Here is a 25935-nt window from a genome sequence, read left to right as displayed (position 1 = left end):
GGGTAAATAATTAAGAATATACATACATACTACCACGTTCTCCAGACTCACAGAGAGAGTCTGGTCCAACAAGAAGCTGACAGAACATACCAAGATCCAGGTCTACAGAGCTTGCGTCCTGAGTACACTTCTGTACTGCAGCAAGTCATGGACTCTTCGCTCACAACAGGAGAGGAAACTGAACACTTTCCACATGCGCTGCCTCCGATGCATCCTCGGCATCACCTGGCAGGACAAAGTTCCAAACAACACAGTCCTGGAACGTGCTGGAATCCCTAGCATGTATGCACTGCTGAAACAGAGACGCCTGCGTTGGCTCGGTCATGTCGTGAGAATGGATGATGGCTGGATCCCAAAGGATCTCCTCTATGGAGAACTCGTGCAAGGAAAGCGCCCTACAGGTAGACCACAGCTGCGATACAAGGACATCTGCAAGAGGGATCTGAAGGCCTTAGGAGTGGACCTCAACAAGTGGGAAGCCCTGGCCTCTGAGCGGGCCGCTTGGAGACAGGCTGTGCAGCATGGCCTTTCCCAGTTTGAAGAGACACTTGGCCAACAGACTGAGGCAAAGAAGGAAGGCCCATAGCCAGGGAGAAAGACCAGGGACAGACTGCACTTGCTCCCAGTGTGGAAGGGATTGTCACTCCCAAATTGGCTTTTTCAGCCACACTAGATGCTGTTCCAGAACCACCATTCAGAGCGCAATAAGAACATAAGAACATAAGAACATAAGAACAGCCCCACTGGATCAGGCCATAGGCCCATCTAGTCCAGCTTCCTGTATCTCACAGCGGCCCACCAAATGCCCCAGGGAGCACACCAGATAACAAGAGACCTCGTCCTGGTGCTCTCCCCTACATCTGGCATTCTGACTTAACCCATTCCTAAAATCAGGAGGTTGCGCATACACATCATGGCTTGTACCCCATAATGGATTTTTCCTCCAGAAACTCGTCCAATCCCCTTTTAAAGGCGTCTAGGCTAGACGCCAGCACCACATCCTGTGGCAAGGAGTTCCACAGACTGACCACGCGCTGAGTAAAGAAATATTTTCTTTTGTCTGTCCTAACCCGCCCAACACTCAATTTTAGTGGATGTCCCCTGGTTCTGGTATTATGTGAGAGTGTAAAGAGCATCTCCCTATCCACTCTGTCCATCCCCTGCATAATTTTGTATGTCTCAATCATGTCCCCCCTCAAGCGTCTCTTTTCTAGGCTGAAGAGGCCCAAACGCCGTAGCCTTTCCTCATAAGGAAGGTGCCCCAGCCCCGTAATCAGCTTAGTCGCTCTCTTTTGCACCTTTTCCATTTCCACTATGTCTTTTTTGAGATGCGGCGACCAGAACTGGACACAATACTCCAGGTGTGGCCTTACCATCGATTTGTACAACGGCATTATAATATTAGCCGTTTTGTTCTCAATACCCTTCCTAATGATCCCAAGCATAGAATTGGCCTTCTTCACTGCCGCCGCACATTGGGTCGACACTTTCATCGACCTGTCCACCACCACCCCAAGATCTCTCTCCTGATCTGTCACAGACAGCTCAGAACCCATCAGCCTATATCTAAAGTTTTGATTTTTTGCCCCAATGTGCATGACTTTACACTTACTGACATTGAAGCGCATCTGCCATTTTGCTGCCCATTCTGCCAGTCTGGAGAGATCCTTCTGGAGCTCCTCACAATCACTTCTGGTCTTTACCACTCGGAAAAGTTTGGTGTCGTCTGCAAACTTAGCCACTTCACTGCTCAACCCTGTCTCCAGGTCATTTATGAAGAGGTTGAAAAGCACCGGTCCCAGGACAGATCCTTGGGGCACACCGCTTTTCACCTCTCTCCATTGTGAAAATTGCCCATTGACACCCACTCTCTGCTTCCTGGCCTCCAACCAGTTCTCAATCCACGAGAGGACCTGTCCTCTAATTCCCTGACTGTGGAGTTTTTTCAGTAGCCTTTGGTGAGGGACCGTGTCAAACACCTTCTGAAAGTCCAGATATATAATGTCCACGGGTTCTCCCGCATCCACATGCCTGTTGACCTTTTCAAAGAATTCTATAAGGTTCGTGAGGCAAGACTTACCCTTACAGAAGCCATGCTGACTCTCCCTCAGCAAGGCCTGTTCGTCTATGTGTTTTGAGATCCTATCTTTGATGAGGCATTCCACCATCTTACCCGGTATGGATGTTAGGCTGACCGGCCTATAGTTTCCCGGGTCCCCCCTCTTTCCCTTTTTAAAAATAGGCGTGACATTTGCTATCCTCCAATCTTCTGGTACCGTGGCTGTTTTGAGGGACAAGTTGCATACCTTAGTCAAGAGATCTGCAACTTCATTCTTCAATTCCTTAATAACCCTTGGGTGTATGCCATCAGGGCCCGGTGACTTATTGATCTTTAATTTATCAATGAGGTCTGAAACATCTTCTCTTTTAACCTCTATCTGACTTAACTCCTCGGTTAGGAGGGGCCGTTCGGGCAGCGGTATCTGCCCGAGGTCTTCTGCCGTGAAGACAGATGCAAAGAACTCATTTAATTTCTCTGCCATCTCTAAGTCTCCTTTTATCTCCCCTTTCCCTCCCTCACCATCCAGAGGGCCAACCGCTTCTCTGGCGGGTTTCCTGCTTCTAACATATTTGAAGAAGCTTTTATTATTCCCCTTAATGTTGCTGGCCATGCGTTCCTCATAGTCTCGCTTGGCCTCCCCTATCACCTTCTTACATTTCTTTTGCCACAGTTTATGTTCCTTTTTATTCTCTTCATTAGGGCAAGACTTCCATTTACGGAAGGAAGCTTCCTTGCCCTTCACAGCCTCTCTAACTTGGCTGGTTAGCCATGCGGGCACTCTCCTGGATTTAGTGGAACCCTTCTTTCTTTGCGGTATACACCTCTGCTGGGCCTCTATTACTGTTGTTTTAAGCAGACTCCATGCACTCTGGAGAGACTGGACTCTTTTTACCCTCCCTTTCAACCTCCTCCTAACCAGCCTCCTCATTTGAGGGAAGTCCGCCCGTCGGAAGTCAAGAGTTTTTGTTAGAGATTTGCCTGGTATTCTTCCCCCAACGTGCACGTCAAAACGGATCGCAGCATGATCACTGTTCCCCAATGGCTCAGTAACGTTTACATCTCTAACCAGGTCCTGCGTACCGCACAAAATTAAATCCAGAGTCACCTGTCCTCTGGTGGGCTCCTTGACTAGCTGATCTAAGCCACAGTCATTTAGCACGTCAAGAAATCCGGTTTCCTTATCGTGACCAGAACACAAATTGACCCAGTCAATATGAGGATAATTGAAGTCCCCCATGATTACAACCCTGTCCTTCCTTGTCACCTCCCTGATCTGTTTCCTCATTTCAAGGTCCCCATCAGATTTCTGGTCTGGAGGACGATAGCACGCCCCCAGTATTACATTGCTGCACAAGCCTGGTAATTTAACCCACAGAGATTCTACGGTGGAGTCGGACCCACCTTCAATCTCTACTTTGCTGGATTCTATCCCTTCCTTAACATAAAGGGCCACCCCACCTCCAACACGCCCCTGCCTGTCCCTCCTGTAGAGTTTATAGCCCGGGATTGCGGTATCCCACTGATTCTCCGCATTCCACCAGGTTTCCGTTATGCCCACTATGTCAATATTTTCCCTTGTCACCAGACATTCCGGTTCTCCCACCTTTGCTCGTAGACCTTAGTCTTTCGAGACTGAAGGTTGCCAACAACATGTATGTATGTATACATACATATCCGTAAAAATTAAAGGTTGCTGTAGCAAGTTGACAGAGGCTCAACAGCTGCAGTGGACATAGATCACCTGCAGGTGAGTAGTGGTGATACAAGCCCTCAGAAACCACCTAGAGAAGGGGTAGAAGAGGTCAGAAAAGGATAGAAAGAGACAGAAAAAAATGGAGAGGTGGAAGATGAAAAGGAAAAGTGGAAGAAAAAAGAGATAAAAACTTGGGGAGAAATGGACTGGGCAAGAACTGAACAAAGAGGTTGGAAAAGCATGGGAGGAAAGGCAGGAGGCAAACAACACAGATAGGTTTGAAAGATTGAAATAGAGATGATTGAAAGAGGGAAAGAGTAAAGAAAGGTGAACAGATAGGAGGAGGGGATGACAGGCTCACAAGCGGAAAAACAGAAAGAGAGACTGCAAGAGGTTTTTGGAGTGATAGAAGGACTACAAAAGTTCTGGAAGTAAGAGAAAGGGAGAGGGGAAGATGCCTGATCTCCAGTGTTGGTGCTGGGTATTGTAAACATGCCGTAAAGCATGTTTATGGCACACTTGGAGGGAGGAGTGCAGGCGCTGGGCCCAGGGCTGAAAGGCCCGTGCCCAGAGGAAGGTAAGATTGCCAGATAGCAGTACTGGCTTTTGGGGCAGGAGGGAGGTGTTCCAGGGCAGGGGGAGTGACCAGCCTGGGAGGGAAGTGAAACCAGTGGAGGCCTCCTGCACCAGATCCTAAACTCTGTGTCAGGCTTAAAAGCCCAACATGGAGATTCTCAAGTCTGCACTTGCAAAATAGCCAGTGCAGTCTTGAGAAGTCCCATTGCAGGGCCTGTGCCTTTACTTGGGGGAAGGGGATGAATGTCCCATTCTCCTGAGGAGACTTCCAGTGGCTTCCCGGCACCTCCAGGATAGAGCGGTGGCACTGCTGTTCCACCGGGCGCCTGGAAGCTAAGAATTGGGCTGCCCAAGCCCAATTTGATTCTTTCTCTTGCTATAGCATGCACCAAAATGGGCTGTGCTATATTATTATTATTATTATTTATATACCACTTTTCAACAGAAAGTTCACAAAGTGGTTTACAGATTAAAATCAAATATCTAATGGCTCCCTGTCCCAAGAGGGCTCACAATCTAAAAAGATGCAAAAGAGCACCAGCAGACAGTCACTAGAAAAGACACTGCTGGGGTGAAGAGAGCCAGTTACTCTTTCTCTGCTAAATAAAAGAGGAGCACCCACTTGAAAAAGTGCCTTTTACCCAGTTAGCAGGGTATAGTATATACTTGGATCACGTTGCATTTCATGCATCTATAGTCCACATATGCTGAAATAAATTCTTTAGTTGCCACAATGCACATGTGAAGACAGTGGTCAGGAGACAGTTGACAATAATAAATCAAGAACAAACTATTCTCCTGTCACCAGGTTTGGCTATTCACATGAAGAAATGGACACACATTTTTTTGTGTTAAATTTTTCAAGACATTGCTGTGCTGAGTAAACTGAAGTTTAGTTAATTCCTTTCATCTTTTTAAAAATACAATACCAGTCTTTCCAATTTGGTTAATATACTTTAGATACAGTTCCCATCTTCAGGTGTAAGCATAATTAATATTGAGCACTGATAAAGTCTGCCATATGTGTGGATTGATTCATGTATTTAGCTGGTATATCAAATTGTTAAATATCCTTGACCTCCTGTTTGGATGGAATGTGCTATGCAAATGTCAGATATATTTATCATCAGCAGACTAGCAATTACATTAAGTGCGGTGGAAGAGAAAGTGCAATCTCAAGATGAGGTATAAAATTCAAAGGAAATAAAAAGATGAATAAGTCTAGTGTTCTAGTTTCAAGCTTCTTTGTTCAGGGTGAGAAGAATGCAAAAATCAAAGAAAAGCACAGTTAGGCCATGCCTGTAGGCCTCTTCATAAGTTATTGGCACTGTGATACTGTCCATGCTTACAAAGAGATGGGAGCGTGTTGGCAAGCCCTATTCCCTGCTCTGCCCATGATTAGGGAGCTGAATCATTGCACTCTTCAGACAAACACTGGGAAGGGGGGATGGGAATTATGGACCATTCAGTGGCAGGGTTTGCCAGCACACTCCCAGACATTGTGTCCATGGTTATATCACGTCTGAATAGGACTATCATTTTATCAGTATCCTGTCTCCAGAAGTGGTCAATTATTGAAGTATACAGTCATGCAGGTGGCTACGCAGGCAGCAGTAGCGCAACCCAGAATTTCCTGGGTTGCTGCCTGTGGTCTGTCACCTCTATATAGTCTTTTAAAAAAAAAAAAAAAAGCAGTTGCTTACTATGTGCCCATGCAGTTTCTTCAGCTGCAGAAGTGTGGGACTTCTGGTTTGAATTAAGGGAGGGCATGAATGAAGGCATTCCTTCATTCATGCAGTCCCTGAAAATCCAACTGGAAGTGCTGCACTTTCAGGTAAGGAGGTGAATTATCCACTTCAGGGCACCCCAGATCTGCTACCTTCTCACCCCTCAATCATCTACTGGTGCAACCTGCATTACCTCATCTAACGGATGGATCACACTTGCACACAGGTATCCTATTGTTCAAGGAATAGAATCTCCTTAAGAGGCCAATTCTATTTATGTCTACTCAGAAGCAAGTCCCATCATAGTCATTGGCACTTACTCCCAGGTAACTGTGGATAGAATTGCAGCCTAAGCCGATTTGGATGTTTTCCCACACAGCATTAGTAGGCCCCTCGCCCAATTTCTTGCTTCTGTAATCTGAATGTGAATGTAAAGGACTCTACGGCTCAAACCAAAAGCCTTGTATAGAGTGATCTTTCTTCAGACACAGCAAGCAACATTGGCACCTGTGATTGGCAGCAGTTAAAAAGCCTCTGGATCACTCAGACTGAGTATAAGTATAGACATCTAACCTTGTATCTTCTGGTCAACAGAGCAGTACCTTCTGCTTTCTGTACTTCAGACTCCAGCTTCCTGCTCAAACCCTCAAAGTCTAGATTCAGGTCCAGTCAAGGGTCTGGGGAAGTTTGGGGAAGGGTCATTTATTGATAGGGCCATTGGGAGATATGAGCCCACCACCAAGAGTATGGTGTACCTTGTCCATTGTCAAAAAAACTCATGGTGTGCCTTGACAATTTTAGTACCTTGTCAGTGTGCTGTGAGATAAAAAAAAAAGGTTGAAAATAACTGAGCTAGACTATGCACTCAACTTAAAAATGGTTCACTTTTGCTTTCTGTCTCTCTTTAATGACATTCACATGTTTGCACAAATGATGTGGGATTCCAAGCCACTACAGGTATGATGTGCAAAAACTGCTTTATGGCTGCAACTCTCTCCATGCTTGAATTTAGTGGCATTGGTAGCTACGACCATAATCATCAGCATATGTAGGTTTCATCTTGTTAAATCATATGGGATCTATAAAGATTCAGTAAAGAATTCTAGGTTCGTGTATTACATTATTTTCTTTTTATTGATGTCATCTTTTGACTATATAATAACATATCACACCAAAAAGAGCTCAATTCCAGTAATAATAATAATAATAATAATAATAATAATAATAATAATAATAATAATAATAGCTGCACAAGAACAGGCATTAAGAACAAATGCAATAAAAGCAAAAGTAGAAAAAAAAATAAACAGCAAGTGCCGTCTTTGCAAAGAAGCTGATGAAACAGTGGACCGCTTAATTAGTTGCTGTAAAAAGATCGCAAGCAAAGACTACAAGCAAAGGCATGACAAGGCAGCAACAATGATACCCTGGAACATCTGTAAAAAATACAAGCTACCTGCAGCCAGAAACTGGTGAGATCACAAAACTGAAAAAGTCACTGAAAATGAAGATGCCAAAGTAATGGGATTTCTGACTACAGGCAGACAAACATCTATCACACAACACACCAGATATAACTGTAGTCGGAAAAAAAGAAAAACAAGTCTAACAAAGTACAAAGATTTACAAGTGAAAATTGAAAGGCTGTGGCAGAAGAAGACCAAAGTGATCCCAGTGGTGACTGGTGCCCTTGGTGCTATTCCAAAACATCTTGAAGAGCACCAGAGCAGCATAGGGGCCACAGAAATTATCATCCATCAACTACAAAAAGCAGCTGACATCTTGCAATGATATTTATAATAACATAGAAGTCAGGCATCCGAGGTCCTTGGGAGGTCTAGATAAAGCAAACCAGTCAATAACACCTGTCTGACTGTATGAAAATCTCATCATAACAATAATTTTATTATGGTTTTTTGAGAAACACTCACCTTACATTTGAAGGGTTTGACATCTGAATGGACAATCATATGGGCTTTGAGCGTCTGTTTCTGCACAAAACTCTTGAAACAGAGATGGCATTGGTAGGCCCTGATGTTGGTGTGAATTAAGACGTGTCTCTTCATATTGGCAAGTAGTGTGAACTCCCGGCCACAGATCCCACATTTGTGCTCTTTCACACCCTTGAACAATGTAAGAGCAAAGAAACAGAAGAGCATGACTATCTGGGAGATTTCTTTTTAAGGCATTTCTGCCCAACTTTGCATATACACAACAGGGACAAAATGTGTACACTTGTGGGTCAGGCAAAGAGGGGTTTCATAGCATCGACAGCAATTTCCAATTCTTCACTCTAGAGCACTGATTCTCAACTCTCTGCCTTCCCCTTTACCCCACACCTTAAGGGGATAACAGAAGTGGTTCTCGGGCTTGTTGGTCACTACCCACCAGTTTGAGAACCACTACTCTAGAGGAAATGACCAACCGACCAAGGAAATAACCAAGGAAATAATGTATTTCCTTACCTTCTCATTAAACATGGCATGTTTCTGGTTCTTATGGTGGGCATCAATAAGTTAATATAAACTTGTTGGCCATGGTTGGAAATCAAACATACAAAGAATTTCAATACTTTCTAAACAGAAGCTTGGAAAATCTGATTATTGCTATTCATGCCTTTTTTTAAAATAGTGGTACTTAAGTACCATTTCCTTTCTGAACACATGGGTCTAAGGGCCAAACTGAGGCATATCCTATGGTCTTCCCAAAACCCTACTGTAGCCCACCATTTTGGTACACCTGGCAAACACTTACCTTGTGAGTCAAAGAGTGTTGCTTGAGGTGATGAGGTTGCACAAATTCCATGCCGCATTCAGTGCAGATGTATGGGCGGATGTCCTTGTGCTTCATCATGTGATTCTGCAGCTGGCTTGGATACTGGAATGTTTTGTCGCACTCTGTGCAGTTGTACTGTATAGGACCTCGATGGGTTGTTAGGTGCCTCTTCAGCTGTGCCAAGGTTGGGAAGTCCAGGCCACACTCAATGCAAATATTATCACGACCATTCTCATGCTTGGACTCATGCACTTTCAACTCGCTGGGGTAAGCGAAACCTCTCCCACAAATCCTGCAGCTGTAGGGTTTGACATCACTGTGTTGCATCATGTGTCTCTTTAGGTGGCTGGTCTGGGTGAAGGCCTTGTGGCACACTTGGCACTTATGAGGCCGGGTGCCCTGGTGGGTCAGCATATGAGTGTGCAAGTGACTCAACTGCTTGAAAAGCTTTCCACACCGAGAGCATGCATGCGGCTTGATGCCACTGTGCCCCAAAATGTGAGTGACCAGGTTGTACTTCGATGTGTAAGACTTTTCACACATAGGACACTGCCAGCGTTTTTGTTCTCCTCCTACATCAACATAATAGCTGTCATCGATTTGAATGTTGACGTCCACTCTTTCCACCTTCTGTTTATTTTCATCTTGCTCGCTGAACTCGGCCCTCCTGAAGGATGGCTCTGGAGGCCTTTTAAGTGGGAAAGGCCTTCTGAAATGAAAGTCTGGGGGCATAATAAAAGGAAACATCAGGCTAGGGTGAACTTTGGGATAGTACGGATAAGGAGTCTGTAGGAATGTGGTGGTGCCAGGCCAGAGGATGGTAGGAGTTATTGGCTCTTCCTTGATAGGCTTTGCTCCAAAGTGTTCCAGAGTTCTGTAGAACTGAAAACCAATGTTGCACAGGTCGATCATGTGGGCATTGTACTTGGGCTGTGTGTGGTGCTGGAATATCAAAGGAAGGCTGGGAGAACCTCCAGGGGCATTGTCTTCAGACTGGTGCAGTGGGGATGTGGGATCTCCTGAAGGGACAGAGGAAGGCATTTTTATGGGCATGCTTTTACGTTTACGAGATCCTCCTTCCAAGGTACTGTGGAAATTCTGAAAGTCAGGGGCAGGACCATATCCAAACTGGGCAAGCTGTGATCTGAGTTCTTTGTCGAGGGGAGAAGGGAGGTCTGACTTCACAACAGGGTCCAAGCAGTGAGAAAAGGGAAGAGTTTGTGTATTGTCCATGCTGAAATGAGTGCCCTCTTTCTTCATCACATGTAATTCCTCCTGCATTGTTGAACGGCCTTTGAATAAAAAGTAGCAGTTTTTAAAACTCTCTTCTTTCTAATTTCTAGCCCATACAGCTACTGTTTGGTGCTTAATTAGAACCCCCTGAACTCCAAGGTGTTATGGGTGACTGGACTCTACACAGAGATTTTTCTCTTAAGCACTGAATATTCACAACAAATCATTGTCATGATTGGGACCAAAGGTCAAAGCTTAAAGATCAAAGATCTTTCTTCTAGGAAAGCATTAGTCTTTCTGCCTATAGAGTTTAAGTACTGATGCCTTGTTTCTGTCTTTAAAAGAGAACCTGTATGGGCTCGTGCAAGGTACAGGTGTATTTTATACTGTGGTATACAATATAATCTACATATTCTGGCTGTAACACATCAGTCCAGCTAACTCACCAACACTATGAGTTTTTACTGTGATATATTTACTTCCCACTTCAGTTCTGCACATTTATTTTGTTTGTGCACTCACAGACACACAGACATGCTGTCTCAGGGAAAGTGGATTTTGGAAACAGGAACAGAAGTCAGTTGCAGGGCCTGGAAGGGACCAATTTAGAGAGACTGTGTCCTGACTCTTCTTATTAGAAGCCCTCTCTGCTACCTCCAGTAGCTGTTATTGAAATAGGGTTAACCACCTTGCCTGTTGGTATTGGCTGGAGAAGCTACTAACGATAGTGATACAGGCACAAGCAATATGGGGCCTTGAGTACAGAGGTGCAGGGGGACTCTTTTGGAAACCTGGGAGAACTGGGCCGCTTGAAACTTTCAATGCAGAATCCCATTAATACTGCAGTGAACAAAGGTGTGTGCAATCTGGGAATTCAATAGGAAATGGGAAAGAGGAAAAGGAGGAAGAAGGGATGAGCTTCATCTGTTTTGTGCCATACACTTAATATGAAACGAGACTTCTCATTCACTTACAGCGCAATCCTAACTTGCACTGGAACAGACGGGCCAGGAGGCCTGTGCTGTATCCAGTGCAAAATAGGGCCCTGAAGTGGCTCAGCCAGAGGTAAAGAGAAACTCTTCCTCTTACCCCTAGGTAAGCCACTGCAGTCCCAATGGCTCTCCTTGGACTTGCGCCACCTCCTGAGGTGAGAAAAGTCAGAGAAGAGCAGAGCGACTTGAAGCCGCTCTGTGCTGCTTAGGAACAGGGCTTGGAATCTGGCATAAGAGCTGGGTCCCAGCCCTGCCCCCCACCCACCCACCCCTGAGACGCCAGCTGCAGACACCTGTACCAGTCTTGCATAGGCCCCTATCAGCTGCTGGATCAGAAAACATATTGTGAGGCTAATGCTGATGCAACACAGCCAGTTTCTTAAATCAAAGCCACCTGGAGATGCCCTTCAAAGATTGGGTTTTCTGTTCTTCTGTCCAGTAACTGACATCAAGCCTGGAGCACGCATTAGCTTTTTGGCCTGCTGTACAATGCCGATTGAATAAATGTGCATTGAGCAAAAGAATCAATAGTGCAACATTTGTACTTACATTAATTCAACTCCTTTGTGCCAAATTCTGCTCTAAATGCATCTGCAGAGGGTCCAGAAGGCATTGGTGTCTAAGGGATAGATAGAGAGCAATCATTCTTTGAACTGTCTTATGGTTGTGGTCAAAATACAGATAGAGTTGCTTTAAATTCAATGTTCTATTACAGTTTTATGGAGCAATGTCGGAAGCTATAATAAAATTGTCTCAGGACATAGTGTGCTGTCTGGAATGTTTTTTAATATACCCTTAAGAAGGTTTGAAGGATTTGTGTCCTGTCTGTTTGGGTTTTTTTTTAGCACAAGCTTTGTTCAAAGGGTATATGTCTCCACATCCCCTACGGGGTTAAGAACCACAATGACAAATGCATGCTACCTATCCCCCTATGATATGCATGTCCACATATACTAAGATCTGTTGGAGCCTTGCCTTAGGTTCCTGTGTGTTCCACTTTAACTTCTGCAAGGGTAGGCAGACAGGGCTGTCATCAGCCCCAGCATTCTTAGGCAGTTGCCAAGGCCCAGTGCCCCTAGAGGCATTGCTAGCACCTGTCTTGCTGTCCTGGGCAGAATTGGGCCTGGGCAGCTATGAGTGACTGCCAGCTGGTGTCAGGTGTGGGCTTCTTTTGTTCTTAGCAGGTTGGCAGTAGCAACAAGAGTGCTTAGCCAGTGGCTTCTGACGATCATGTTTGGTTCCTCATTGTGCCTACCCTGTGTAGCATTGCAACATGGGGCACAGGGGTGGGGAGATGACACATGTCACATAGCATTTACCAGCTGGAACACTGGTGCCACACCTGGCCACCCAGAATGAAAGAAACATATGGGGGGCTACTAGAGGTCACTGCTAAGGGGCCCGCTCAAATCTGGAGCTGGCTTTGCAGGCAAAGCGGGAGTTTTTTTAAATCATTCCTCTCTTATTGATTAATTATTATTCAGCATAATAATGTTATTTATTATTATTCAATTTAGGAAACGTCATCGCCCTTATTCTTTTCCTTCCCTTTGTCATCAATGGACAACATTTTTGTTCTCTGAAAATTGCTGACGTCTGCTTTGTAAATTGTACAGATTATTTTCTTGTTGGTTTTTCTTTCTCATGGGGTTTCTTGAATTATTTTGTATTTTAAGCTTTTTGCAAGTTGCTTTGCACATTCTTGAATATAACATGTAATTCATAGATGTAAAAACTTGTGTATATTCTGGTAGCATCCAGCTTCTGAGACTGTATGCGAGATTCCTGCCATGAACAAGGGTCCTTCTCCAGGGAAAACCCCCTTTGTTTCCCAAAATAACCGTTCAGTATGTAGACTCAGGCTGACCTATAAATCAGCCTGACACATTCTCCCTTCTGTCCAGAGTTCTAGATCACACATCACAGGTAGTTCCCCCCACCCAAATAGACAATGGAAGTTCATGAATGTCTGATTTCCCCAGAGAACAATTGCCTTGACCAAAAACTTTCTAAACCACAGCTAGGTTTCTGCTCTCACCTAGTCATTGGTCCTGTCCTCTCACCTGTTGTGGGAGTGAGAAATTTGAATATCCATTAATTTCAAATCAACCTAGTAGTGCTGGGTGGGGGGTGGGGAGCTGGGCTTCCCAAAATAAAGATAGCTGACCAGCTAGCTAAAGTTGAAAGATGTTAGCCAAGCCAGTGCACAAGCCATGTTGCTGTCCAGCTATGACAAGGTTAATTTCTAAGGTCTTTTCTCTCTGGTGCCAAGAAGATGCCAAATTGTAAATGGGTAATTTAAATCAGGGAAGTCTTCATTAAAATCTCTTTATTTTGCCTTTTGATCTCAAATATAAAATCTGTTTCTTTTTCTTATCTCACTTTAAATTTTCTGATAAATCTGTTTCCTTTGTTTTGATTAAAACAAACCTGCCTAGTCTGTAACCCATAGGATTGTGCCGTAAATGCTTGTGCTTTAGATCTGTTAGTCATATTGCGGATGAGAGGATAGGTGACCCATTGTGCTTAGTAGGGCTTTCAAGAAAGTGTATGCAGAATTGCAGCTTTGTTGCATCTAGAAATATATACACCACAGTCTAAACAAAATGCATTTTTTCCCAGTCAATATGGGATGATAATTGAAGTGACCCATTTTTTTGCAACATGTTTGCTTTTGGCTGCCTATCTGATTTCTTCTCCGAGATCATCTTTAGAATTTGGGTCAGGGGAGTGATCAAATGTGTTGTTTTTGGCATCTTTCATTCTCGGCATCACCTGGCAGGACAAAGTTCCTAACAACACAGTCCTGGAACGTGCTGGAATCCCTAGCATGTATTCACTACTGAAACAGAGACGCCTGCGTTGGCTCGGTCATGTCGTGAGAATGGATGATGGCCGAATCCCAAAGGATCTCCTCTAAGGAGAACTCGTTCAAGGAAAGCGCCCTACAGGTAGACCACAGCTGCGATACAAGGACATCTGCAAGAGGGATCTGAAGGCCTTAGGGATGCACCTCAACAAGTGGGAAGCCCTGGCCTCTGAGCGGGCCGCTTGGGGGCAGGCTGTGCAGCATGGCCTTTCCCAGTTTGAAGAGACACTTTGCCAGCAGTCTGAGGCTAAGAGGCAAAGAAGGAAGGCCCATAGCCTGGGAGACAGACCAGGGACAAACTGCATTTGCTCCCGGTGTGGAAGGGATTGTCACTCCCGGATTGGCCTTTTCAGCCACACTAGACGCTGTGCCAGAACCACCTTTCAGAGCGCGATACCATAGTCTTTCGAGACTGAAGGTTGCCAATGTATGTATAAGACTATGGTATTGTGCTCTGAATGGTGGTTCTGGAACAGAGTGTCCTCTCTAGTGCACGAAACCTGGCTAAAGTAGATATGGAGGATAGACTGTTTCCCATGCAGCAAATCCCCCCTCTCCATGTCGCTGAAATGGTCCAATGGAAAGGCAGAGGCCAATACGGTTGGTTCCAGCGGCGTCACAGGAGTTGCCAGAATGTGATTGTGTTCAGCCATGAACTGCCTCAGGGACTCCAGCTCTGGATTTTGCCTCGAGGTTGACTCCTTAAACCTTTTCCATAACTGGATGTAGCCACAAGGCAGTGGAGGTTTGGGATCAGAGTTTTCCTTCTCTCAGATGAGCTGCGTTCCCAGGCTAATGAGTCCCATCTACCCGGTGGCTGTTTAGTCGCCTCTTACGACAAGTACAGCCAGTCTGAGGTCCTGTTCTTATCCCCAGCCCCCAGGGGAAGATCAAATGTGTACCTAGCATCATATTACCCTTTCGGTCTGATACATCTACTCACAGGAGTTCTGTGACTGCTGTTTCTAATTTTGGTTTCCAATTTAATGCACTCAGTGCCCTTTTGGCATAATAGAGCAGCACCAATGCCAGTGCAACCTCCTCTGCTCTTTCTGTAGATCTCAGGGGTAACTACATTCCAAGACTAGAAATTGGTGCTGTGAATGGACGTGGCACTAGAGCCAGTCCCTGAGGCAGCGCTTAGAAAGAGGGTTAACAAATGTTAGCAGCTCAAGAAGCTTCTTGACTAGGAGCCTCCATCAAGACCCCCCCCCCCAAGTATGTATACTTGAGAGGAGAAGCCTGGCCTGATCCAGCAGGGCTTTTCTTATGCTCATATGCTCCATAACACATCACTGCTTTGCAATACAATACAGTCACTTAAAGTCAGAATCTTGGAAACCACTCAAAAATCTACACATGCAGATAAACTTTTAAGCAGTGTCAGGGAAATGTCCAATTTTCCAATCTCCCCACAGGCAGTGTCAGATGTGAAGTGAAGAGGGCAAGTGCCGTGATAAGTGGTTCACCCCTTCAACTGTTTCCTATTGCAAGTTTCACTGCCGAATCACGAATTAGAAATTAAGGCTGCAGAGTTTAGCACGCTTACTTGAAAGTTAACACCACCAAAACCAATAGCATTAGTTGATGCAGATAATGCTGAGATGTATGGACTGTGGTCTGACTCTGTACAAAAAAAGCTTATGATGCAACCTACATAACACCCCATTCTGGTATACTCATCTTTGTAGCCCAATTCACAAAGCATTTAAGCAGGAAGGCTTCCCTTTAAATCTGGGATTGTGGTCAATGGGTTATTTCATCTCAAATTGATCCAATATTCTATTTTAAGAGACTGCCAGTTTTGTTATCAATGATACCTTGGATTTTATATAATTAATGCTTGCAAAACAAGGCAAATATAATAGGTATTATAGTTCAACTCTTATGGGTGAATCTGCTGGCAGAACGAATGTTCCACCAGCGGAGGCCGCCTTACGGCAGTCATATATACTTCTCGGGCAGCATACAAAACTGTGCACTGCTGAAGCATCAGCAGGAAGGCTGGAACAGCCCTGCATGCAGTGATGAATCTGTGAAGGCCCGCCAGGCAAGCTGGAAGAGGAGGTGCAGCGGGGCAGGGGAAGGGAGGAATGGGGGCAAAGGGTGGGCAGAATGGGAAAGAGGGCAGATCAGGTCCAGGAAAAAGGTGGGTTCGGTGGCAGCAACATCTGTCAAATCCAAACCCCCTTCCTGGATTCCCCAAGCCAGGATATCGCTTTCACCAGCAACATCGCTGGCTCAGGTCTGAGTAGACCCATCTGAGCCTCAGAAGCCTACCTCAGTAATGAACTCCAGGACTCCCCCACCCCCAGGATGCAGTGCAAGACACTTCAACGAAGCTGCATTGGTTGGAAAGGGGAAGGATAGGATTGGGCTGTCAGTATTACAGTGCATAAAGTGTGATTGTTTTGGGTTTTTTTAATATGATTTTTTAAAATGTTGCCTTATTGTGCCACGTAGATGGTTTTTATTGGTGATTTTATGCTGTAAGCCACTTTGAATGCCCTTCAGGGAGATAAAGTGGGGTAGAAATTTACTAATAAAATAAATAAGGTAGAGTTGAAATGAAACCATTTACATTTCAGAGTCATCCAACATCAGAATTCAAAATTTGTGAATTTTATTAGTTAATTGACCGCCCAATCCTATGCCCTGCCACGTTATGGCATGCAGCCATGCCAACAGAAGGGGCAAAGGGGGCAACCGGTCAGAGTCTGCAGGAGGTAAATAAAGGTAATATATTTTACTTACCCTATGGGTAACCTTATGCCTATAGGTCTCCTTGGACCTATGCCAGCCATTTAGCTGGTGCAAGTCTGAGGAGAGCCAGGGGCTGGGTATGTGGTCTGACGTATGTGACTGCTGCTGGATTCACCCCCTGTCTTCCTGATACATGCCCTGGTTCCTCCCCAAACACACCTCATTACTCCCCCTCCCCTCCCATGGCCCTCCCTCGTTGCCAACATACAAATGCCTGTGGAGCCTCCCAGACCCCCTGCCACATGTGCTGCACCTCTTGCCATTTGCAGTGGCCCGACAGTGCTTGACAGCAACCCAGCTTTCATGCTACCATAAAGGACCTTGCATTGCCAGAACACTCCTTCCAGCAGTGCGGGATCCCAAGAGGACTGGGACCTGTATCAATGAATTTAATATTAAAGATTACGAAATTGAATTTGAATTTATATTTCAGAATCTGTCAGATTATGGCTACCATTTAACCTATCAGATTCTGTCAAATATACAGTAGATTGCTACTATAGGCCAGCTATCAGATGTTACCAAATCTTTGGAAGATAAATTTTGGTAGCGAGTATCACATGTTTACAAAATACTCATAAAGTATCTGTGCAACCACCAAAGAATATTTGGAGAATCAAGCCACCTAAGGAATGCTGACTGACTGTTGAAAATGCCTTCCCTGGAAACAAAAAAGATGTGGAAAATGAGTTTACTGTGAAAACAAAATGAACCAGCAGACCTCTATAGAAAATGGGTTTGAGTGGGTATATTCCACCACCCCTCACTCATTTCTCAAACTGATAACCCAGGAAAATTAATTACTGACCAGACTTAGAACTTCACAAGTCAATGCAGAGATAACATTGGCAAGAGTACACCTGCAGTTAATTACACAGGAATAAATCCCACTAAGCAAAGTGAAACTTTCTGTTGAGGAAACATGTGTAGAATCCTGCCACAGATGCCAACCAATTTCTGATCTAGTCGGTTTCACTCTGAAGGGATACTTTAAAAGAGAAAATAGTTTGGAATGTGCTGGAGCTGTCTATGGCACAACCAAACAAAAAAGGATTTCCGAAAATTAAATGAAATGATGCCTGAAGAGGCATACCAAACGCTGGCCCCCTGCCCGGTGATGTACCTCTACTCCTCCCACCAGTGGCATAGCTAATGATCGTGTAGCCTGCTGCCAAGCTAAAAATGTTGCTCTGGAAGTGATGTCACAACTGGAAGTGACGTCACGCCTGGTCTTCTTAAAAAGTGAGTGTTGGGAGAAACCCACCTCCTCACCACAGCAGCTCACCACCCACTTGCTCTGCTGCCTCCCCCAGCCAGTGGCATAGCTAAGGCATATATCTGCTACCTAGGGTCCAAGAAGATTTTGCAGCCCCCCTGCATGGCAAAATCAAATCTAATTAAGTAAATAAATAAAAAGTTATAGGTTCCATGCTGTATTATAATAATATCACATTGGCACTCAGAACAATCTGTCTCATAGGTCAGTTTGGAGTTAAGCAAATCCACTTTTTGTTCCACAAGGCAGTTGTGTTTTCATTTTCTGGTTAATTGGCCATAACTTTTGATAGAATACAGATATTCTAGTGCTTTTTGTTGCATAGCATTCTGCATTAAATTACCTTTCCAGTGATATATAACATGATGGTATTATTCATACATACCAAGATTTTCACGATTTTGGTCACTAGAGTCAAGCTCAGCTTGTTGCTCCCCTAAAGCTTGATGTCCGGTGCAACTCTGCACCCCCTTAGCTATGCCACTGCCTCCCACTCTCCAATGTTCTAACTCAGCACTCTTGTCCCCTTCACACTTCCTCTTCCTCTGCCCCCCTCTTCCTTTTCCAATCCAGGAGGGGGAAGAAGGAGAAGCAGAGAAGTCAAGTAGGCAACCAGAGGTGGACACTCTTCACCAATCTGACATCTAGGGCAACAGCTTCAGCTGGCCTCATGTATGGGCTGGCTCTGCCTGAATATTTTTTTTTTCTTTTAAAAACTTCGTGATCAAGAATGGATATGCACACATCCTTCACCTACTTAAAAAAAAATTAAGATACTTTAAAAAACTGCACCAAACTTGGGCAGGAATGAACATTGTTACCAATGGAGTAAGGAGTGTTGTCAGCAGTGACAACAGGGTCACTTTCTTTTTCCTTTATAAGGTATCCATAATAATACAAGATATGCAGACATTCAGAAGAGTGGATGTAAAGGCACTGAGCCCAATCCTATGCATGTCTACTCAGAAGTAAGTCCCATTATAGTCAACAGCGCTTTCTCCTATGTAAGTGTGGATTGCAGCCGTTCCTTACTAAAGTGTGCTACTGATCACCAGAAGTTTCATAGGTGCTCTTCATCAACTGTTTGCAACAACTATACTTAGAACTATTGTCACAGTGCAATTAGGATCTACTTCCAGTGCTTCACCAAGCTGCAAAACTGGTTTGATCCAAGACCATGACAGGACAGGAAAACTGAGTAAATGAACTACAATGTAATAATGACTCTAAAAGCCCACCTCCAAATCTCTGAAAATTATTATCTGTACATAGCCAGAAGGTCACAAGTACATAGCCACAATGTCACAAGGTGCCATAGTAGCTAAAGAAGCCAAACTGTATTGGGCTGCCTCTGTAGCAGCATATTTTGCATTGTTTTAATCTGATAAATGATGACTGGTGTTGACCTGAAAGTTGGTAGGCAGCTGCTTAATGTCTATGACCTTGAATGGGTTGAAAGCAGGAAGCAGACTGTGGCAGAGTTTCCCCCTGGTTGTTGGATGTGGGGATGGAAAGGCAGACTGACAACTCACTTCTCTATGGGAAATTACCTTCAGGTACTGATTTAGACTACAGAAAAAAAGAGCATTTTCCCAAAAAGAATCACTTCCTATCCTCATTTAGTTCCTATACACACACCACTAAAGTGGAACTGAATATTTCACAACCCTTTTAAGGTTTGATGCTGAATGCAAAAAAGCTGATGCTGGCTTCAGCAGCCCAGGGTTGGCTCAACCGTACAGGTACAGTAATCATGTTGGATAGCACAAGAGGCATTCACTGTTCCAGAAAAAGTGCATGAGTGGGCTGTTTTGTTGCTTCTGGCATGGACTGTTCCCCATGAGTATATGCGGCATATGAAACTGAGCATGTGAACTAGAATCATTTTCACTGTTGTAGTGTATTCTGGACAGGTCTGTGCCAAATGAAGAATTACTTTTTGTTGATCTAGGGCAGGGGTCTCCAAACCCCGGCCCGGGGGCCAGATGCAGCCCGCAGCAAGCCTCTTTTCGGCCCGCGGCCAACCTCTTGTCCCCTGAAAGCCTCTGGCCCACTCAACTGAACATGATCAGAACTGTGCTCTGATTGTGCCTGGAGGGTGTTCTGAGGGCCAGAGAGGTTGAATGAATGAGCCCATTCATTCATTTATTCACTCATCTAAGTTCCATCTCTAATTTATTTATTTAAATTTTATATTTAAACTTTTTTTTCCGGCCCTCCACACCACGCCAGATATTTGATGCAGCCCTCTGGCCAAAAAGTTTGGAGACCCCTGATCTAGGGGGAGGGAGGAATTACAGGCAAAAATACTCATTGTAATCTACTTCCTGACACTGATTCTGAGTTATGGCAATGTCCTCGCCCTGGATTTGATTCATGAAATCTTCACTTTGCCAAATCTGTTTAAATTGGTTTTGAGATCACCTCCCATGCAGCCAGTTCAGAGTGAGGAGGAGGCAGTAGTATTTTAATTCTGAATTGGCTTTGTGATATCATCATGGAACAGTTTCAGTTTGGCTTGCAAATGTCACAAGGCCAGTTCTGAATGAGGACAATGTTTCCTGCCTGCATTCTGATATTGTGACATCATAACATTCAGGGCATGGTTCCCAGTTTGCTGCGAACTCGTGCAAGGAAAGTGCCCTACAGGTAGACCACAGCTGCGATACAAGGACATCTGCAAGAGGGATCTGAAGGCCTTAGGGATGGACCTCAACAAGTGGGAAACCCTGGCCTCTGAGCGGCCCGCTTGGAGGCAGGCTGTGCAGCATGGCCTTTCCCAGTTTGAAGAGACACTTTGCCAACAGTCTTAGGCTAAGAGGCAAAGAAGGAAGGCCAATAGCCAGGGAGACAGACCAGGGACAGACTGCACTTGCTCCCGGTGCGGAAGGGATTGTCACTCCCGGATTGGCCTTTTCAGCCACACTAGACGCTGTGCCAGAACCACCTTTCAGAGCGCGATACCATAGTCTTTTGAGACTGAAGGTTGCCAATACAATATACAAGGTAATGGTAACCTAGCCAAAGGGAAAAACTGACATTGAGCAGAAGTTAAAAGAAACAAGGCAGCATACTGGGGAGCAGGAAGCCATGAATAAGTGGAGAATAAGTGAAAAAAGAAACCAAGAAAGAGAGTCCTCTTGAGATTTCCCCCAAAGCCCTCCCATTTATTTGCAGCTAGAATATTTTCTTAGGAACCTTAAGGAACATAACCTTAGTTCTGGGACATACTTTCAGTTAGTATGCATATGCAGGCTCTTGCTGTATTTTCAGTGTGGCCTCAGACAATTCAGAATTGTCTGCAATAATATGCACAAGTGCTTCATTGCCTCCCCTAGGTGGTCAACTGGATACACAGTTAGTAGTCAGGAAGGTGCCTGTGGTGGATCTTGAAGAGTTTTTGATTAGGTCTTGCTAACTGTTTATCTGATTGCTGATTGTTGTTTGATCTCTTACAATTTTTTGTTTTATATTGTTGATAGCTGCCCTGTGGCTGCTTACAGACGCAGAACCTGGATAGAAATGTTTTAAATAAATGAATGAATGATCTGCCTGGAGAAGTCCATTTCTTTATACTGTGCATTAATGGAGACTGCTCTCCCAAAAGGCCCATGAAATGTGGACCAGTGAGCGGGTTGTTTGTTTTCTAAACGGCAGAAGTTTTTTCTGTTTAAAATAGTGTGTGCAAAGTGGGGGCATGACTAGGAACTGGGGAATACTCCTAATGCCCCTCAAACAGCCATTGCACCCCCATTATCTGACATGCCTCCTCCCAGGGCTGCTATTCAAAATATAAGCAACCCAACCGTTGGCCATATTGTGACCTTAGAGGCATGTCGGAATAGCCCCTAATGGAACAGCTCCTTTGATTTTGCAGCAGAATTATTTCAGTTTCAGGAACATGTTTCAGAATAAACTGTTGGTATAGGCTGTATTGCGTGTAAGGATCTACGTGAATGCAAGAAAATAGTAAACAACATATTAATAAAATATTACCAAAAATAATAGTAAAGTATTCACTGGAAAGCAGACACTTGAATGGTTGCCAAAACAGAGGCCCACCTTTGGAAATCTGTTATAAAACATTAGAAATCACCTTTAATGTGAATAACTGTATTGCTTAAGATGTCCGCTGTGAACAAGGTTCAATCTTTCAGATCCATCTGTTGGCCTGACCCAAGATTCTTAATATTTTATCCTGGATTTGAACTGAGCCTCATCTCCCAATGCTTCTCAGGAAACTTATGTACCTATGTGCTTGGGATTATTTTTATACATCACCAAAACCATTTGTTTTGGAAAAGTGACTTACAGTACAACCCTATGCATGTCCTCAGATGCAACCCCCAATGAGTTCAATGGGACTTTAGCCAGGTAAGTGCATATTGGGTTGCAGCTTAATAACCCCAATCAATCAGTCATGGAGATTTATGTTCCTTTAAAACACACACTATAAAAAGGCTGCAGTCAACTGAAAGGATGTTTATTTAAGAAGTCGATCTTAAGAGGTAGGCATTCCAATCACAATTTCAAACAAAAGGCCAAATTATGTGCCTCTGGCTGCAATCCTACACGCATTTATCTGAGAGCAGAAGCAGAGTTAGAGAGGGGTTGGCGTGGTAAGTACAGTCTGCGACACGCTATGTAAGCGTCCCTTCCCCTTAGCGTTGGAGCCATTCAGTGCAGTGATGGTACGTTTCTGCTGCTGCCCCGAATAGCTCCGATGCCAAGGGGGAGGGGCCACTTACACAACGTGTTGCGGAGCATGCTGTACTTACCATGCTGCTCCCCCAGCTCTGCTTCTGCCTGAAGTAAGTCCCATTTAATTCAGTTAGACTTACTTCTGAGTAGATGTATATTGGATTGCACCACATGAGAGTTTTGTGATTAGAACTCCTGATTTTATTACAGGCGACACACAGAAGGGGGGATCTAACTTTACTTAACTGTGCTGCGGCCCCAATTCAAACTCTCCAGCTGCTATTAGCTTTGAAGGGAAATTTATATTAAGATGTATCCAAACCTGCAGTTCTTTGGTACTGATGCAATGGTTGCCAGATTGGTAGCTGGATCACTTCAGAGGCAGATTAGAAACAAACCAAAAAAAACCCACACACATTTTCTGTTCCACCTTTCTTGCTTACCAAGGTAATAAAACAAAATTAATCAATAAAACAGCAATCGAAATACAACCAAATATAAGAACTAACTAAAAAGGCAGCAGAAAACAAAAGCAAACACCACAACTGAAAAATGACAGCTAAATAATCTCGCCAACATCTCCTCCACCCTATATGCTGGATAGAAAAATCAGGTCTTAAAAAATCTACTGAAGAGGATAAGGCGAAAGGGGCCTCCAAAGGGAAGGCATCACCGAAAAGGCCCTGCTCTAAGTGGATATCTGTCATGCCTCTGAAGCAAGGGCACCCAAAGCAAGGCCTTAAAGAACTATGGGGGCATACAGGGTGGGAAGGCTGGGAGGAGTATGCAGGTCCCAAGTTGTTTAAGGTCATAACTAGCACCTCAAAGCAGCGACACATCAATTTCTTGCCATAAACTGGTTTGTTAAACACTCCATGGCTTCAGTGGGAAAAACTGACCATAGAATGCCATGCAAAGAGTGAAGGTGGGGCCTCTGTTTCCCCAATGCCACAGTCTCAATGCCACTGCCCAGCTGAGGCACAACCATGTCACGTAGGAAGCCAGTAAAATAGGAAGCCATTCTGGCAAGAATGCTTAGGATCTTAAGGGATGACCAGGCGCATTTTATTTAATTTATTTTTAACATTTCTGAAATTTATTTCCAGTTGCTGAATGACTCAAGGCATCTGACAAACATAATTAAAACGTCTTCTTTGCTGGTGTCTTTCAGTCTGTAAAACTCCCTGTCCCAAGTGAGAGGGGGAGAGCTGCATCTCTAACCTCCTGGCAGGTTTCACCATCAGGTTAGAATCTTTTGTATTCCATCATGCCCTTGGGTTAACAATTTGGGTTAACTTGAATTTTATTTCTGAACATCCATGCTCTGATTATTCTGTGGTTGCTTTGTGGTTTTAATTTATTACATTATTGTTTAAATTTACATGGATCTTAGCTGCTCTGGGCACCTTGTCTGAGTTTGGGAAGTCAGTATATAACTATTTGATGGACTGATTAAAACCCCCTTTTTGAAAAAGAGGAATGTTCAATTTCATGGAAGGAATGAGTGCCTAATTGCTGGAGCAGAAATAATTGATACTGCATGTGCAGAATAAGCGTGTACATATTTACTTGGAAGTGTCATTGTGTTTCACATAGCTTACAATCTAGTATGTGTGTTTACAATTGCAGCCTTAATGAGAACATGGCTCAATGCCTATAATATGCCATTACTGAGTCCACCACCCTATGACCCCTGAGTGTCATGAAGTCTGGGGCTTCAATATCCTATGGACACTTTACATCCTCATTGCATCATCCTCTATAAATGTTGCCTTTTTGATTTAGTCATCTTGATAACCAAACAGGCAGCAAGACATGGGTAGTGCATGATCAAGACATGGCAGCGCATGATCAGGGTTTGAACGTACAGAACCTTGTGACCTGAAGCCTTTAAAAACTGGGACTAGAACTTATTAGAACTTTGTGACTTGAAACTTTTAAAAACTGGAACTAGAACTCAACAGAAAAACGTCACTTATCCTCGAAAGCAAAACAATGCAATCCCATTGTGTTGATAGAAAAGGAGTTCCAAAAATCTTTCACTATTCACGATATGGATTGGTAGGTTCCTTGGCTTGCTGTGCTCTGGAACTAAGATACTTGAAGTCTTAATAATTAAGATTAAATGCACTATTCATATATTACATTCATAGCTTTCTTCTATGTCATAGAATTAGAAGGGAGCCATAAGCAATTTAGTGTCCCACACACATCAGCCTACGGAATCCAGACCTCAAAACGCCACATGCAAATTGATTCAAATTGTTTCAAAAGTCATTAGAGGCGAACCAAACTAAACTGTCCTGGGGAAGGCAGCTCTCCCTATACACATACACACAACTTATCGGCCAGACAGACCTGGAGTAGAATGTCTTCCCTACCCAAATATGGCAAGACAGATCTTGAGTATGTGGAAAATCTTTCTGCTTGTCCAAATCTCTTTGACTTTCCCAGTATTTTGGAAACAATAAATCCTTGAGAAATTTTCAGTTTCACAGAAGTGAAACAACTATATGAACTTGATTTGCCAGATCAGAAAAGATAGTGTGGTGCTATCTGTGTGATGCATTGTTCATTGCAATCAGTGAAGCCATAATACTCTGTCCTAAGGATAGTTATTGTGTTTTGTGTGTCCATAAACAGGGAAGAATTCTTTAAAATAAGGAGTCCCAACAATCTTAAACATACCAAGTATCCTTATCCTTCCACTTTCGTATATATCAGCAGCCTTCCTTTATCTTAGGTTTTTTGCTTTGGTATAGAAAACTGGAGTGTCACTAACTGTGTAAAATATATATAATTGCTGTCCCAAACCAACATTTTCTTTGACCCTTAAAGCACGTATCTGATATCTCTCATTTATTAAAGTTTCGCGTTGCATTAAGTATGTTTGGCAGGTTAACTTACCAATAGCTGATAACGGCAATGATGGCTGACCCAAAGTCTGTACCTGCTCACTAATTGGCAGCCTCTGTTACTTCTTGTGTAGGAACGGCAGTGAATTTAGCAAAAGAGGAGGGACAGTGTTCCAAATGACTTAAGAAAGAGAACAGGAACAATCACTTCGTTCCTTTTTTTTTTTCTTCTTTCAGATGAGTTCTGTACCTTCAGAAAGAAGGAAGGAAGGGAGGGGAGAGGAAGTCAACAACCCTTAGCTTTCCTGCAAAAAAATAAGGAAATGGCAGATAACCATCTCATTTTCTTTCAAACAAAATGTTTGGAAAAATAAATATCACCAAACCAAAAGAAATTCCTCAAGTATTATATC

The 25935-nt window shown here is 43.9% G+C and overlaps 1 protein-coding gene across 1 annotated transcript in view; it reads right to left on the bottom strand.

The window, feature by feature from the left end:
- ZNF366 (zinc finger protein 366) overlaps positions 1–25725 on the bottom strand; it is a 35981-nt gene extending 10256 nt beyond the window's left edge. The window contains exons 1-4 of the mRNA XM_066617909.1: positions 25575–25725; positions 11608–11677; positions 8813–10125; positions 7990–8181 (exon numbers count right to left, since the gene is read on the bottom strand). Of these exons, the coding sequence (XP_066474006.1) occupies positions 7990–8181; positions 8813–10114 (1494 nt within the window). The 5' untranslated portion in view covers positions 10115–10125; positions 11608–11677; positions 25575–25725. The remainder of the gene's footprint in view (positions 1–7989; positions 8182–8812; positions 10126–11607; positions 11678–25574) is intronic.
- Between the last annotated feature and the right edge of the window lie 210 nt (positions 25726–25935).

Source organism: Tiliqua scincoides, chromosome 2 (assembly GCF_035046505.1).
Source record: "Tiliqua scincoides isolate rTilSci1 chromosome 2, rTilSci1.hap2, whole genome shotgun sequence".
In the NCBI taxonomy this organism is placed as follows: Eukaryota; Metazoa; Chordata; class Lepidosauria; order Squamata; family Scincidae; genus Tiliqua; species Tiliqua scincoides.
The sequence above is the reverse complement of the archived record's forward strand: the minus strand, read 5'-3'. Positions and strand labels throughout refer to the sequence as shown.